At 42.0% G+C, this 16,209-nt stretch overlaps 1 protein-coding gene across 1 annotated transcript in view; it reads left to right on the plus strand.

Annotated features, from left to right (window-relative positions):
• CCDC141 (coiled-coil domain containing 141) overlaps positions 1-16,209 on the plus strand; it is a 192,770-nt gene that overhangs the window by 86,049 nt on the left and 90,512 nt on the right. The window contains exon 7 of the mRNA XM_036254760.1: positions 454-570. Coding sequence (XP_036110653.1) covers positions 454-570 — 117 coding nt within the window. The remainder of the gene's footprint in view (positions 1-453; positions 571-16,209) is intronic.

The following is a 16,209-nucleotide window of genomic DNA, read 5'->3' on the forward strand; positions in this document are numbered from 1 at the left end:
ACCATTTTTACATTGTCTTTTTATAGTAGAAATATAATCGTCCTTATGCTGTTAATTGCCTTCATGTGGGTCTCTGTAACTGTATTCAGATCCATAGTCTCATCCAGGAAAGGGGATTTATATTCTAGAAGGATGCCTGATTCACAGACTGCATAGAGTCAATTTTGGTTCTTCTTTGTTAGGGAATTTTGAATAATTTTCTTCATGCCATGTAATCTGAACGGATATATTGTTTCCATGCTTTTCAGGAATTATTTTGTTCTTTTCTCTGAAGCATGTAGAGGTTGAATGAAGAAAAAATAAAAACCCCACCATAATTATTTAATACATGAAATGAGTTTCTACGAAGAGCAATGGAAGTAGCTTATGATTTGAAAGGTTAAGGAAACATTTCCGAATTTGTACTCAGTATTCTAATCATTTGAAACTTAATCTCTGTTGCTTTTTACTTAGGTTACTTGCTGGTTTCAGAAAACCATAAGAGATTTACGGGAACAAAGTCTAGGTTCATCACTTTCAGACAATGAGGAGCTAATCCGTAAGCACGAGGAACTGAAAGTAAAAGCAAAGGTAAGAGACACGTTAAAAAAATAATTGAAACATGCATGGCCTTCCCTGAATAGGCTTCTGTAGGTAATCTGGAGTACTAATAACTCTCTGCATAACCCACTATTTACATAGAAACGATTCTGATAGCACTAGCTAATGCCACTGCCCACTGACTGTTCTAGAATACTAATGAACAAAACAGCAGCTTCTACAACAAAACTATCTTTTTTAAAAAGTAGTTACTATGAGCCAGACACTGTATTTAGTATAAGAGATGCATTATCTAAATCATCGCAAAACCCCTAAGGAGTAGGTATTATTTTCCTCATTTTATAGATCGAAACAAACTAAAAACAGGCTTAGCGGGAAGAAGCCAGGTCCCCTGACCGGTGTGCTGCCCCTGCGCAGTGCAAGCGGCTTTGACTAGTCCTACCCGCCCGCCGCGCTCTGCCCGCTCTCGAAAGGTGTGTTTCTACGCGGAGGTCTCGTTATGCTATCACTTTTATGACTTCCAGGTACCGTTTACTTGCAGTTTCCGTTTCCAGTTCCCTCGCTCCTCAATTCGCTTCACATTTCTTAGTTCTGCACAAAGGAATGGCCACCAGCTGGGAGCCCCTTGTGGGTGTTGGTGCCCAATGGAGGGGAAGGGCGGGAAGCGGGGGGCAGAGCGGCTCCCCGCAGTGCTCCCTCGATTCGGTCTTGCTTGGAAACGGGGTCCTGTGCACAGGTGTGTGTAGAAATACTCCCCAAAGTTCTTTACAGGGGCTCCATTTTGATCTGCAAGAAAACAGGTCTGTCCGTGGTCGACTGAGTGGGACGGTGCACACCTGCGTCGGTGCAGGCTTGGGAGCTTCTATGAATGTGCCGGGTAGCTGGTAGCTGCAGGTGCAGCCAAGCCAGAAGCTCTGGGGAGCACTGGGCCGCGATTTGGGGGGGTCGTTCCAGGGGTTATACTTGTCCACAGCGATTCCCTAGGAAAGAGATACTAACCATGTATGGTCACTGCGGGGAAGGAAACGTCCATGGGTTGGGGAATAGAAGACATTCCTGAGGCTGTGGAAGGTGGGCCTAGGTGACCCCCAAACTCCTTTTCACTTCCAGATTCCATAAAGATGGCAGGATTCAGAGGATGATATCAGTTGTGCTTGTTCTATTTAAAGCAACATGAGTGTAAAAAGAAAACCTCCTTTTCAGAGCTGGCCAAAAGGAGCGGCACTGTCCAAAGAGGCAGTAAAACATTTCTGAGAAGCAGAGACGGTGTCTCACTCATGTGGGTATTCCCAGCGCCGAGAACAGGGCCTGGTGTAGAAGGGGGTGGGAGGCACATCCAATAAGCCCTTTTCACTGTGAAGACGAAAGAAACATTCTCTTCGTTTCTTTTTGTGATTCTCTGGTGACTTTAGATAATCAGTCTCCTTTTACTTATCTATCTACTCATCATCGTTATTTATTTATTTTAAAAAAACCCAGAGAAGTGAAATAAGCCAGTCAGAGAAAGACAAGTACCATACGATCTCACTCATGTGTGGAATCTAAAGAATAAACTGAACTCACAACAAAACAGAGACAGACTCATAGCTGGACAGCAGGCTGCCGCTCTGGGGGTGACTGGGGTGGGCTGCGGGTGGGGTGAAGGGGTTGAGCAAAGAGAACAACAGAGAGAAGGAACTCATGGGCACGGACAACAGTGCTGACTGCAGGGGGAGGGAGGGGAAGATAAATGACATAATTGGGAAAAAAAATGTGGTCCCCAGAGTGGAGTTACACGACTCTTTAATTCATCAGAAATCTCTGGCTTGGCCATTTTCTCGCTTTATTTATTTCTCCCTTCATTCTCTCCCCCTCACATTCTCACAGGCACCCACTCTGATGGGTTCAATATGTGCGTGTAGATATGTTCCCATTCCTGAAATGTATTCGGTGTCATGTGTCCAGTGTGCATAATGGTGCCAAGGCACAGATCCCATTGTTTCTTCCCACACGCTGCTTACATGGAGTTTACAGGGCTCCGTGTGTGCCTCACTGCGGTCCAGACGGGGCGTCACTTTGGGAAGCTGTTACACAGGTACTGATGTCCCCCTCTCCCCTCACGATTTTAACTGCCTGCATGTCTTCATGCCGTCCTCACCCCTGCCCTCCGAGTTCACTGGCCGCTCCCCTGAGCTCCTGCTATGTGGCCCTTCTGCCTAATGATTGGCTTAGGCTGTTACATTTTCATGCCCAATCCCTCACAGTGGTTCTTTTTCATGACTGGTTTTTTTTTTGTGTGTTTTGTGTCTAATGACCTTCCTTTTATCTTAAAGTATACTTTATTTATATATTAAATTTGGGGTCTTTCCAGTGCATTAGTTTGCTTCCTCTGATGGAGGCACATCGGCAACTTTGACCAGCAAAGCTTGGGAGGTGTGAAAACTGGGGCTCTGACTTGTCCCTTTCCAGATGAGTTGCTGGGGGGCCTGGTGCCCCTGAGCTCAGAGGTTTCTGTTGTTACAATTAGGGTTCGATCATTGCTGGTTTGCCCCTCTACCCCAGACACACACAAAGGAGGGGACCCCTTGGAGGACCTCCCTCTGCTTGGACTCGGGACCCTGCTTTGTTCCAAGACTCATTTTCCTGGGTTACATTCTACCCAGCTCACACGGTGGAGGTCAGAGAGGGCACTCCAAGAACCAGGTCAGGTTGCTTACTTCTCAGATGTTAGCTCTCGACTGGTCAAGCTCCAGTGCTATCCTGATGTTGTTTCTCTCCTCTGGCTGGTACTGGGCTGGGCTACATTTTATCCTGAAAAGGTATGTTGACCAACAATGATGAGGCAGGTAGAGAGAGAAAGCATCCTGCCAGGAAGTTCTCACCTGGCTTTTCCTCCTGTCCAACCCTTATTCTATTCTACTCCAAAGGGCAGAGACTCTGACACAGACTCAGCTGCCTCTGGCTCCTTAATGAAGGTTCCCTGATCTATAGACTTTACTCCCACTGGTTGGTCTTCACAAGAAGGACTAGCTACATAATTGATAGAACTCAGTGCAAAATGAAAATATAGAAGTTTTATTTTTAAATATTGATGTCCAGCTGGTGTGGCTCAGTGGTTGAGCAATGACCCCCATGCACCAAGAGGTCACTGGTTTGATTCCTGGTCAGGACACATGTCCAGGTGGTGGGCCTGATCCCCAGTGTGGGGCCTGCAGGAGGCAGCCAATCGATGTTCTCTCTCATTGATGTTTCTATCTCTCCCTCCTTCTCCCTTCCTCTCTCTCTAAAATAAACAAAAGGAAAAAAAGGTTTAATTTTTGAGTTTTTAATGCAGCAACAGCAGAACATTAGCTCACGCATGGAGCCCTTCTGCACACAGGTCACTGGACAATGAAGCTGGTCCTACCAACAGATTTCTGGAAGGACCTAGCAACCCTTGGTGGTTAAACATTTTCCTTTGTTACCTTTACTAACCTCTTCCCACCTGAACTAGCAAGTTTTCTAAAAATAGAAATTATAATGCTATCACGGGTTGCATCCTCATGGAAAAAAATCCTGCATGGTTGAAATTCCTGCTGTGTCACTCACCGTGCAGTCTTGGGTACACTTGACCTCTCTGAGTAAGGAGGAGTCTAGCCTTGAAAACTAAATAAGAAAATACTTAGGAAAGCATCCACATTTTAGTAGTGGTTCCAAAATTGTTGTTTTCTTTCCCATCCGTGACGCAATTGTTCAAATAGTTTTCATCTGTGGTTTTTCAACCATCTCATTCCTTGTTATTAGAGAAGGATTGCAATTTTATGTCCTTAAACAGGAAGAAGCATAGCACATTTTGGACTTCTGTTTGGGTGTGAGTATGAGGAGAGGAGGGGGAATGTTCCTTTCAGAGGAGATTTAACACAGAGCTAAGGCCTCAAGCTGGGGATTCATTAGTGAAATTCGGGTAAATAATCTGGTAACACAGGGAAGGAGGTGTTTCTGCTTCCTACAGCTAAATCAAGCAGCAGGAACTGTTCTGTATTGCTTTTTAGTCTCCTTAGTAAGTTCTTTCTGAAAAAACTTTGAAAATGCCATTATCATTTCTTGCTGGAATGCATTCAAATAAGAAATACAGCAACTTTCATACCTCTTAATAAATGTGATACCTTATTCAGAATGTGCTGAAATACTTGAACTAAAGGGTTTTTAATATAACCTTTGACCATGATTATTTGTATTAAATTATACTTTCTTTACTAAATACAAAAAAAATTTTCCTTTTACATATGTAATAAATAAAGAAATAGCAGCCATGGGTGATTATAAATCACCCTTTGGTTAAGAACCTTAAATACTCTTAGATTTTATCATATATCAGTTTGATGCCCCAAGGTTTGAATTCAACTTTTGGAGCTCAGAGTTAGTTGTAGGATGTATTAAAATAGTATGTAAACAAACACTTTCTTATTATCTCCTTTGAGAAGGCATAATCATTCCTTCTTCCACACATCAGACATAACATTCACACATGAACAGCCTCAGGACCCCGCTGGCGTTGCTCAGTGGGCCCCTTGCCCCGAAGAGTCACAGCTTCAATTCCCAGTCAAGGGCACGACCTGGGTTGCAGGTTCAATCCCCAGTCCCGGTTGGGGTGTATGTGCGAGGCAACCAGTCCATGTGTCTCACATCAATGTTTCTCTCTCTCTCTCTCTCTCTCTCTCTCTCTCTCTCTCTCCCTCCTTCCCTCCCTCCCTCGCTTCCACTCTCTCTAAAAATCAATGGAAAAAATATCCATGGGTAAAAATTCACAAAAACAAACAAAACAGCCTTCACAAACTAATTTATACTTCTGTTGGCAGGGAATCTTTTTCTCTTCCAGATTGGGTCCAGAGATTGGGGGCCTGCAAATTAACTGACAATAGGTGGATTACCAGGAGTAAAGACAAGGTTATTTTCACACACAGGGGAGCTCCCAATAATGGAAAACTTGTGTAATAGCCAAAAGTAAATTTACACACACACACACACACACATATAAATGTAAAGAAAGAGGTTTTGTAGGGCTTCAGCGGGAGAGTGTGGAAGGTTCTCGGGCTTCTGGATGCAGTGGAACGGGCAGTCTGTCTTCCTCCTGGCTGGGAGGTCCCCAGTGGAAGGGTTTACAGCAGCTGAATCTGCGCTCCCTGGTGCTAAGGGTCAGTCTTCCTTCAGTCAGAGACTCCCTGGGAAGCGTGTCCATGTCAGCTGTGTTTTCAGGAGACTGCTTAAGTCTAGGTAATATTTCTTTCTGTGGCTGCTGATTGTTCAGACATTTTAGTTTCCAGTGATTTTCATACCGTTGTCCCCTCACTTCTGTGGCTTCAGCCCTTGGTCCAGTTCAGGCCCTTGGCAGTTGGTGCACGCTAGAATCACTCGCTGAAGTCTGGATCTCATGTTTAGAGATTTTATGTAGTTTGGGGCATTTGGATTTAAAAAAAAAATTCTTCACCAATCTCAAATTGTTAAATTTTTTATCAAAAAAGAAATCCAAATTTCCTATTCCTTCTAAAAAGAAACCTGGAGTATCCGGTGGTATCAGGGTCACCTTCCCACACAGACGCAGCAGCTCCTGGCTGGGTCTGATGTATCTGTTTCCTTTTGGAGAAGGCTTGTGCCCTCCAGTTTGCCACAGGCCTCACTCTTCCTCTCTACCCACCTCCCCTCGCACCCTTGCTTTATTCATTCACAGTGTGTGCCTGGCCCCAGTAAGCATTTGGATTTGACTCATGATGGGCAATAAGGTACCATCCAAGTGGAGTAGTAACTTAAACTGATAGCATTTTTGGAGATAACTTTGGAAATAATGTGAATGATAAGAATGACAGGGAGTAATACTGAAGTCAGGAAAGTCGCTTAGAAAACTGTTGTAGCTTGAATGAGAGTGCATTTCCATGGGGCATGATGTCTTTTTGAGATGGAGGGAATTAATCTCCATCTTAAAGGCTTTAGAGACATGTATAGCCTTGTTATTCAATGTGTGGCTCCCAGAAGCAACAGCAGTAACATCTGGACTCTACCCATCCAACCCGTTGGGTCAGAATCTGTATTTTAACACAGAGAATTTGAATTGACACTAAAATTTAAGTGGCCCTGACTTAGATGTCTTTCCTGTATATTTCATGTATGCCCATATTCTCCTTATTTTCATAGATGATATGTATTGGTTATAAACTTCTTGAGTAATAATAATTTTTAAAATTCTGGGAGAGAGGCAAAATTGTGTATAGAAACATCATCTTCAGTGCTTGTTTGTTTTTCTTGATTGATTCTTTAGAGACAGAGGAAGAGAAAATGATAGAAACATCAATGTGCGAAACATTGATGGGCTGCCTCCTGCACTCCCCCTACTGGGGACTGAGCCCACAACCCAGGCATGTGTCCTGACTGGGTATCAAACCCGGACCTCTCAGTCCAAGGGATGCTCAATCCACTGAGCCACACCAGCCAGGCCAATGTTTTAATATAGTAGTAGAAACCACATTTCTCAGATTCAAGATTAAAACCATCTTCCATGATTCATGATCTAATCCGATTTTCCAAGTCATTGAAAATATTTTCCAGTTGTTGCTGGGTGATTTCATAAATTGGATTTGTGATCTTGGCCTCCAGTTTCTTCAAATAATATTATTTAGAGATCTTAAAAAAATACCAATGCTTAGGTCCCACAGAATCTTTATCCAGAGGAAAATGTCAAGTTTAAAGTTACAAAATATTTGTAACTATGAGATAAAGAAGTAAAGCAGAATCTTTTGCAACTTATTTGATTTAAATGCATAATCATCATCATAGAACCACTCCAAGAAAGTGGCTCTTTAAAAATCTGTTTCTTGTTTTATTTTTCTGATTATATAATATTTCCTAATTCTAGAAAAATAAAAAATACATAAAACTGAAGAGAATTAAAATCACTCATAGTGTGTTTGTAGGTGTGTATGAAAATGAGAAGGAAAAATAAAATATACATAATAATGAGCATTCCAAAACTGTGTGTGTATATGTATATGTATATACCATATGTGTGTGTTTATATGTAAAATTGTGTATGTGTGGTTTAGCAGTGTGATTTTTTCAGTTATCGTTATATTATAAGCACTTCTCCATTCAAATGCATATTTCAAATGTTTTTTAATTATTGCATGTTATTAAACCATGCAGCTATATCATACAGTATTTGAGGCAGCAGCATAGTGTCTCAGAATATAGCAGCTGTGTGAATGGTACTTTTCCAGGGCCTGGAATTAAATCCTTGCCTCTCTGCTTATTTCTGATGTACTCTTGGGCAAATTTCTTGTATATCTGAACCTGGGCTCTCTGTTTTGTGAAAGAGAGTAATTGTATATAATTCATACAGTTGTTGTGAGGATTAATTATGTTCTCATACAACAGTACTTAGCACAATGCCTTGCACAGGAAAACCACAACATAACATGGACTTTTTCTTTTAGGTGGTAAAACCAACAACATAAAATTTACCTTTAGTGACTTTTAGTATATTCACAATGTTGTAGAACTATCACAACTATCTAGTTCTATAACATTTTCATGACCCCCCAAAAGAAGACCATAGGCATCAAACAGTCAATCATCCCCGTGCCTGACAATCATTCATCTGCTTTCTGGCTCTATGGATTTACCTATTCTGAATATGCCATATAAATGGAGTCAGACAGGAAGTGGCCTTTTGTGTCTGGCTTCTTTTGCTACCAGTGGGGAGAGGTCCTTGTCCCCACCTGTGTGTTGATAGTGGGAATGGAATTCTTGTGATAGCCCTAGAAGAAGAATTTTCTGAGGCTCACCCAGGAGAATGAGTGATTTTTGTTTGCATGGAATTAAATCCCCGAGTTTCCAAGGTCCTCCCTCCCTCAGTCCTGCCGTAGAAGGAGGGCAGCCGTGGCTCTAGCAGGGCTAGAAGTAGAGCCAGGATCAGTTTCCATTCCATGTCGGAGCAGCCGGTACAGTGTCAGGCTAGCTCAGGTTGTGTTTCCTGCTGCAGTCCATCTGTCCACTGCAGGTGGGGTCCGCATGGCCATGAGCCATACAAGCAAGTGCAAGGAAGTCGGATTTAGAGAGCCCCACAAGCCAAGAGTCAAAAGAGGGTGAACTTCTTTGTTTAAGGGTTATGTGTTCCCAAATTTTTGTGGGCTTGCAGTGGCCATGCCCATTCTGGCCAATGATCTCTGTTCCCAGGGGTGGCTGACAGGCACCCTCCCTGCTTCACCCTGACTTTACTGCACATGTACCCATCTCCCCTTTGTTGGACCTCTTCACCCAGGGATCTGCAGGAAATGGGCCAGTGGCTCCCTGAGAGCAAAGTTGCAGCTTTCTGGTGAAACTACCCAAATGACTTGCCTATAATATCTGACCTTCCCATTTGCTCCTTTCCTATTATTAATAACTAGCTAATTACAATGGTATCGCTTTCACTTAGCATATTTTCAAGGTCTTTCAATGTTGTAGCATGTGTCGATACATCATTCCTATTTATGGCTGAAAACACATTCTATTGTACAGATATACTATGTTTTGCTTGTCTACCTGTCAGTTAGTGGTCATTTGGGTTGTTTGCACCTTTGGTCTATTGTGAATAGTGCTACTATGAACATTCACATAGACGTTTTTGTTTGAGCACCTGCTTTTAACTCTTTTGAGTATATACCTACATTTAACTTATTGAGGAATCATTGTACTGTTTTCTACAGCAGCTGCACCATTTTGTGCTCCCACAAGAAATGTACAAAGGTTTTGATTTCTCTACATCCTTGCCAAAACTTATTTTTATATGTGTATGTCCATATGTGTGTATATGTTTGTGTGTATGTGTGTATGTGTGTATATATATAATTTTATAGCAATCTTAGTGTGTGTGTGAAGTGCTATCTCATTGTGGTTTTTTTATTTGCATTGCCTTAATAACTAATAACTAATAACATTGAAGAGTTTTTCATGTGCTGGATGGCCATTTGAACATTTCCTTTGAAGAAATGTCTATTCAAGCCATTTTGCCTCTAGTGTCTTTTATAAACAAAAATTTTTAATTTTGATGAAGTCCAATTTATCTGTTGTTTAATTTTGTTGTTTGTGCTGTTGGTGTCATATCTATGAAACCATTGTGAATATAAGGTCATGAAGGTTTACTCCTATTTTTTCTAAAATTGTTATGGCATTAGCTCTTCTATTTAGGTTTTTGAGTTAATTTTTTTATAAGGTGTAAAGTCAGGGTCCAACGTCATTCTTTCACACATGGACATCTAGTTGTCCCTGCACTATTTGTTGAAGGGACTCTTCTTTTCTCGTTGAATGGTCTGGGTACTGTTATCCAGAGTAATTGACCATAGATGGAAGAGTTGATTTCTGGGCTCTCATTTCTATTCCATTGATCTGTATATTTATTCTTATGCCAGTTTTGCACTGTTTTAATTACTGTAGTTTTTGTGGTAAGTTTCGAGATCTGAAAGTGTGAGTTTTCTAACTTTGTCCTTTTCCAAGATTGTTTTGGCTATTCAGGATCACTTGCAATTTGTCATATTAGGATCAACTTTTCCATGTCTTCAAAAAAAGACTGTCGAGATTCTGATAAGAATGTCATTGTATCTATAAATGACTTTGGGAAGTATTGCCATTTTAACAATACTAACTTTTCCGATCCATGATCATAGGACGTCTTTCCATTCATTTAGGTCTTCTTTAATTTTTTTCAATAATGTTTTATAATTTTCAGTGTATGGGTTTTGTACCTTCTTGGTTAAATGTATTCCTAAGTATCTTATTCTTTTTTATGTTACTGTAAAAGAAATTGTTTTCTTAATTTCCTTTCAGATTGCTAGTCTGTAGAAACAGCTGATTTTTGTGCATTGATTTTATCCCCTGCAACTCTGCTGAATTAATTCATTAGCTCTAATAGGTTATTTTTTTTTGCAGATTCTTTAGCATTTTCTTTATATAATATCATATCATCTGCAGATTTCTTCATTCATATTCATTTGTTTCTGACTCATCTGTATAATTGTAAATAAACAAAACAAAACATTCTTTCAGTGTATTCTAGACCAGTGCTTCTCAAACTATAGTGTACTCATGAATTCCTTGGGGATCTTAAAAAGAAGATTCTGATTCATCAGGTCTGAGGAATGTGGGGCCTGATTGCCTGCATTTCTCACAAACTTCAATGTAATGTCAATGCTGTTGGTCTGTGGACCTCCACGTGTATAACACAGGTTATGAAGGAAAGAACTGCAGGTGAATGAAAAAAGTTAGCTGATTGAGTAAGAAATATTGGATCATTGTAAGAACTGGGAAGATTTAAGTCTAAAGAAAGCTTTGAGTCTCCTAAAGGATAGACATGATTGTCTGAGCTTAGTACTTGATTGCTTTTTATTGTTTGCATTTATTCCTAGACCCATTACTCAAGTAATTGAAGATCAAAAAACAAGTATTTAAATTTTCCACCTGGCCAGGTAGCTCAGTTGGTTAGATAGAGTGTTGTCCTGATACACCAAGGTTGTAGGTTCGATCCCCAGTCAGTGCACATACAAGAAGCAAACAATGAATGCAGAAATAAGTAGAACAACAAATCAATGTTTCTCTCTCTCTCTCTCTCTCTCTCTCTCTCTTTCTCTCTCTCTCTCTCCCCCCCCCTCTAAAACCAATGAAAACATTTAAAAAGCAGCCATTAAGAAATAAAAATAGCCCTGGCCGGTTTGGCTCAGCGGTTGGAGCGTCAACCTAGAAACCAGAGAGACCCGGGTTCGGTTCCCGCTAAGGGCGCGTATCTCGGTTGCAGTTTGTCCCCGGCCCTGGTTGGTTGTGCGGGTGGCAGCCACTCGATGTGCCCCTTTCATGTCGATGTTTCTCTCTCTCTCTCCCTCCCTCCCTCCCACTCTATCTGAACAAAAAATGGATAAATGTCCTCGGGTGAGGATAAAATAAAATAAAAATAAATTTTTTGAATGTTTCTTTTTTAAGACTAGAAATATTTCCTCAGAAATAGCACTTACATGAACTATTTAGGACAAAAAGAGCTACTTATAGGTTTCTTGAGTGGTTCAGGGAGTACATAGCAATATCTAGAGTTCTTATAATAGTTTCTAGGTTATCCAAATATTTTCCAAGTGCTTTACAAGCACTGTTGAGCTACTTGTTCTCGTTGTGGCACTTGGTAACCCGCATGGCGAAGCTGACTCTCCTGCCACTTGAGCTTCTCTCACATCTTCAAGTTCTTCACCGAAGTTATGTGAAAAATGGTAAAACCACTTTGAAACATATTACTTCAGTAACTCTGCTCATGTCTCTGATGAGTATAAGGAAAATCTATACACTGAAGCAGAGAGTGTTTCTTTTATAATGTTTTATCTCATTTAAAAAATAAAGTTCCGTCTGCATCTGACATGTCTCAAGGCAGAGAAATGAATCTCCAAGCAGGAAAGACACCTGCATTAATGCATCTCAGTTCCTCTTCAGTTTAGTATATAATTTGTTTTACTTGTCTGATTTTTAAATGAACTCCCCAACTAAAAGCAGATATCAATTTTTCATAGAACATAAATCAGAAATAATTTCATTACTAACAGGCAAAATATGTATACGTAGTATTGAATTTTTCTGCATGCCTTAGGAAAATCTACAAAATAGTGGAAATTTTACATTGGTAACACTACTGTAGCCTTAACTTATGGGTTAAGTTCAAGCTTAGTGAACCGTATGCTTTCATTTCCAAGGAAATTTTGATTTAGAAAGGCCTTTGAAATACTTATGCCCATCTAAGAAGGGGATGAGTTAAGAAAGCAAATAAAGAGTGTTGCCCTGGGTTTCAAACTACCTGCTGTCACTTTACTATGGAATCCTCACCAGTTTGCTAAGTTTAAATGCTTAGAAAAGGTTTTTCTCTTTGTTTTTTGAGTTGTGACTTTTACAAAAAATTCTTCATACATATTATTTCTCCTCCTCCTCCGATTATTAGACAGCCCTTAAATAAAAATTTCCACAAAACCTGATATTATATAGTTGCTATAATTACAACTCAAGGTAATATTGCTATCATAGTAGTGGCTGGTGACACTGACTCTACTGGAAGTGAGCACCTGGCTTCACATAGACATAAGACTTAGTCCCTAGACCTTTGTGCTACTCCAGTGTCCATCTGGTGACATTCAATGCTGTAGCCTGAGATTTCCTTGATGGTCTTTACTCCAAAGGCCTTCACTTCAGCTTCTCACCCATGTGGCCACACTTGGTTCCACGGCACCACCCAAAACTGCTCTCTTCATAAACCTCTTTCCTTCCATCGCTTCCTGGTCCCTCCTTGTCCTAGTCAGCGTGGGCCAAGGTTATCTCAGTAAATGCAGTCACCCATTTTCTCTGTTTCTTCTTGTATCTGAAAGACGACGAAACAACTAGAATAATTTTTCCGAATAGATCTATTTAAAAAGCAAATGATCTGTTATCAGTTAGCCCTACAAATTCCTTTCTGTATCATCTGTTCATTCTCTGCTCCATTCCCCATAACAACCAGTCCAAAACTTTCGTGCTTTTTAAAAATTCTCAACCAGGCTTTTCTTAACCCCAGAGTCATTTAGTCATACAAAATGACATTGCTTGACTTTTTTTTCCCCTCTGTCCTTTATTTTCTTCTTTTTCCACTTGTCTTCCGTTTACTTTCAATTCCTCTCTTTTTCCAAAATGAAACCTTCATCCACTTTTCTAAATTCCACCTTTCCCGTTTCTATATTTTGTCTTTTTTGATTCTTAATGCCTTACTTTTCGGTTAGCCTCTCTTCTTTAATTATATTTTAATCTCTCACAAAATTGAAAACAAAAATGTCGCTGCCTACCCCTAAAGACATGAATCCACTGTGTCCTTGACCTTTGTACTAGGCTGATTGTATCCCTCCAACATTCATATGTTGACGTCCTCACCCCCGACATCTCACAACATGATCTTATTTGGAAATGGAGTTACTGCAGATGTAATTAGTTAAGATGAGGTCATCAGGTGGACACTAATTAAATAGGACTTTAACAACAGGGACATTTGGACACAGAGGCAGACACACATAAAGGGAGGCGACGGGCAGAGACCCCGGGGAGCCGGCCGTCGCAAGGCTGGGAAAGAGGCCTGGGACACGTCCTGTGCTCATGGCCCTCAGAAGGCAGGAATCCTGTTGACAGCTCGATTTCAAACTCGGAGCCTCCAGACGGTGAGAGGGAACATTCTGTTGTTCGGGCCCTGAGTGTGCGGTGCTTGTTACAACAGCCCCGGGACGCTCCTACGGCTGCTTCGCTTCCTGCCCGCGTGGCCTCCCCCCACCTGCCCCGCCCCAGATCCTTTCCTGCGTGACGAGAAGCTGCTCCTTCTCAGGGAACTGACAACTTGAAGCTCTCTGTGCATCTGTCCCCTGGGCACCAGGTCCTCTGGTTCTCCCACCTTGGGGACGGCTCCTGCCGGGCCTTCCAGTGCGTCTCTCCCTCCATTCTCTGCGCAGAGCGCCCACCCGCGGCTCTTTCCTCATGTCATCCATTCTTCACGTGGAGTTACCTAAGCCATGCTGGCGAAAGCACTTTTATCTCTAGCCTTTTAAAGAAAATCTCCTACTCATATATCTTTTCTCAACTCTAGTCTTCTTTTTAGAAATTCCTGTTAATGTACATATGAATGTCTTACCAGTACTTCTAACTCAACTAAAATCCTCCCTTCCCCCTTCAACCCTTCTCCTGTTTTCTTTCTTGGCTAAAGACATTGCAGTCCGTCAGCCACCCAGGCTAGAGAGACCTCCCTTTGCTTATCCCTGAGCAAAGCTAGTTCTTACCTCTTTCTCCCCGTCTCCTCTCCCCGCCCCGGGACCACCACTTGCATGCTTCTCAGAATCCTTAACTGCAGCTATTGCAATCATATTGTGTAGTAGGATGAATCTGAGCTACAGACTACAATGTTTGCATGAAATATCACTTGTTTGTTTTTAAATTCTCTTGTTTTTAATTGACATCAGCCTGATTCTGAGCTCCCATGCGCTGCCTGCTGGGCACTCGATCTCCGTCATTATGGGTGTTCCCTCTCCCCAGGGTTTGCAAGTGTTCCCGGGCCCGTACAGCATCACAGCACCATGGTCGTCAGTCCACTCTGGCTCCCCCTGAAGTAATCAGTGTGTCATCCTGCATGGCGACTGCAGTTTCAGTGGCTCTGCTGCTTCCGGCCCTGTTTGGGGTCCCAGGCTGGCCCAAATGCCAGTCTCCCTGGAGGAAGCACACAACACCCCATGATGCCTCATGGCGCTGCTCTCCACACACCTCATCTTACATCCAGCCTATGTCCAGGGCTGGCCTGCTCTCTGTCTTCCAATGGCCCTCACCCTTATGTTCTTCTCTGCCACATTTGTCATAATGCCTTCAGTTGACTCAGTCTTTTTATAAAAGGCCGGAGGGGAAATGACTTGCAGGTAACTTCTGCTTTTGGTCTTTATATAAATGTCACTAAGGCAAAAGAAAACACTGACTGTCTTCTGGAAACAGGGCAGATGACACAATACAGGAAGAACATCGTATATTGTCCTGCCACATGCCTAACTGGCTTCTGAGCCTCTAGTCTTTCCATTTGGCAATTAATTCTTTATTATGTCATCAAAGTAACTGTTGTGCAAGCTGAGACTAGGCCATTTTTCTCTCAAGCATCTCCAGTACAAACTCTCGTGGTATTTAACCCCCTCCCTGATCTGCCTCTTGCCTGCTCCCAAACCTGTAAGTCTCCCTGAATCCAAGCTTGAACCACTTCTCAGCCCCGTGTCGACCACACTCTTTCTTCTTACCTCTGAGTCTCTGTGCAGTCTGACCCCTGAGCACAGAATTTCTTTTCCTTATTTTCTTTCTCTTCTTATTCAACATGAATCACAAATTATAGTGTTAGAATTGACATGGGAAGAGAAAAGCCAAAAGACAGGCAGAAACCTGAAGTCACAGTTTGGTTACCACAGAGGAGGAGGGGTGGACCGAGAATGAAGTGTGACAGCAGAGTGAAACCAGGGGCAAAGCATTAGCAAGTGAGTCGGGACAGCGAAGCAGAAACAGAAGTTGTAAACAGTCTGCTATACAGTTCAAGATGGGGCCCCACAGAAGCTGGCGACCAGCGAGACAGAGCACCCACCTTCAGGGGGTTGGATAATATTTTGAATGTTAAAAGACAAAACTCAACTGAGTACATATTGAAGACTTTATTGGCTTTATTCAACAATGCATGGATCAGACAACAGTCTAGCAGATAAAAAGGGGCCCCAATGTTTCATACAAAATGAAAGACCCCATAGGCAGAAGGGAGTGGGGATAAGGAAGTTATTGGAGCAAAAGCAGATGGGTCCTTCAGGGGACAGCAGGGGTTTATCAGGCAGATTAGCTCACTCGTGCTGACCAAGTACTTCCTGATTGACTGGTTTGAGATTCCCTTTTTAGGAGAAGTTGAAAGTGTAATTAATCTTGGTTTGGTGACGTGAGACTTAGCATAAGTAACTATTTCGGGCCTGTGGTCTTCGGCAGAGGTCAGTACACTGAGCAGAGAGGGTCTATCTAAAGCTCTTCTCCATTCGAGCCGATAGGGTGAACCTTAGGCAGATCTTGGTTGACAGCCTTGAGTCTCAGCTTCAGTAGGGATTCCTCCACTAGGAAGCTTTGGTTATCTCCGGCTCTTATCTT

Source organism: Molossus molossus, unplaced genomic scaffold (assembly GCF_014108415.1).
Source record: "Molossus molossus isolate mMolMol1 unplaced genomic scaffold, mMolMol1.p scaffold_m16_p_11, whole genome shotgun sequence".
Lineage (NCBI taxonomy): Eukaryota > Metazoa > Chordata > Mammalia > Chiroptera > Molossidae > Molossus > Molossus molossus.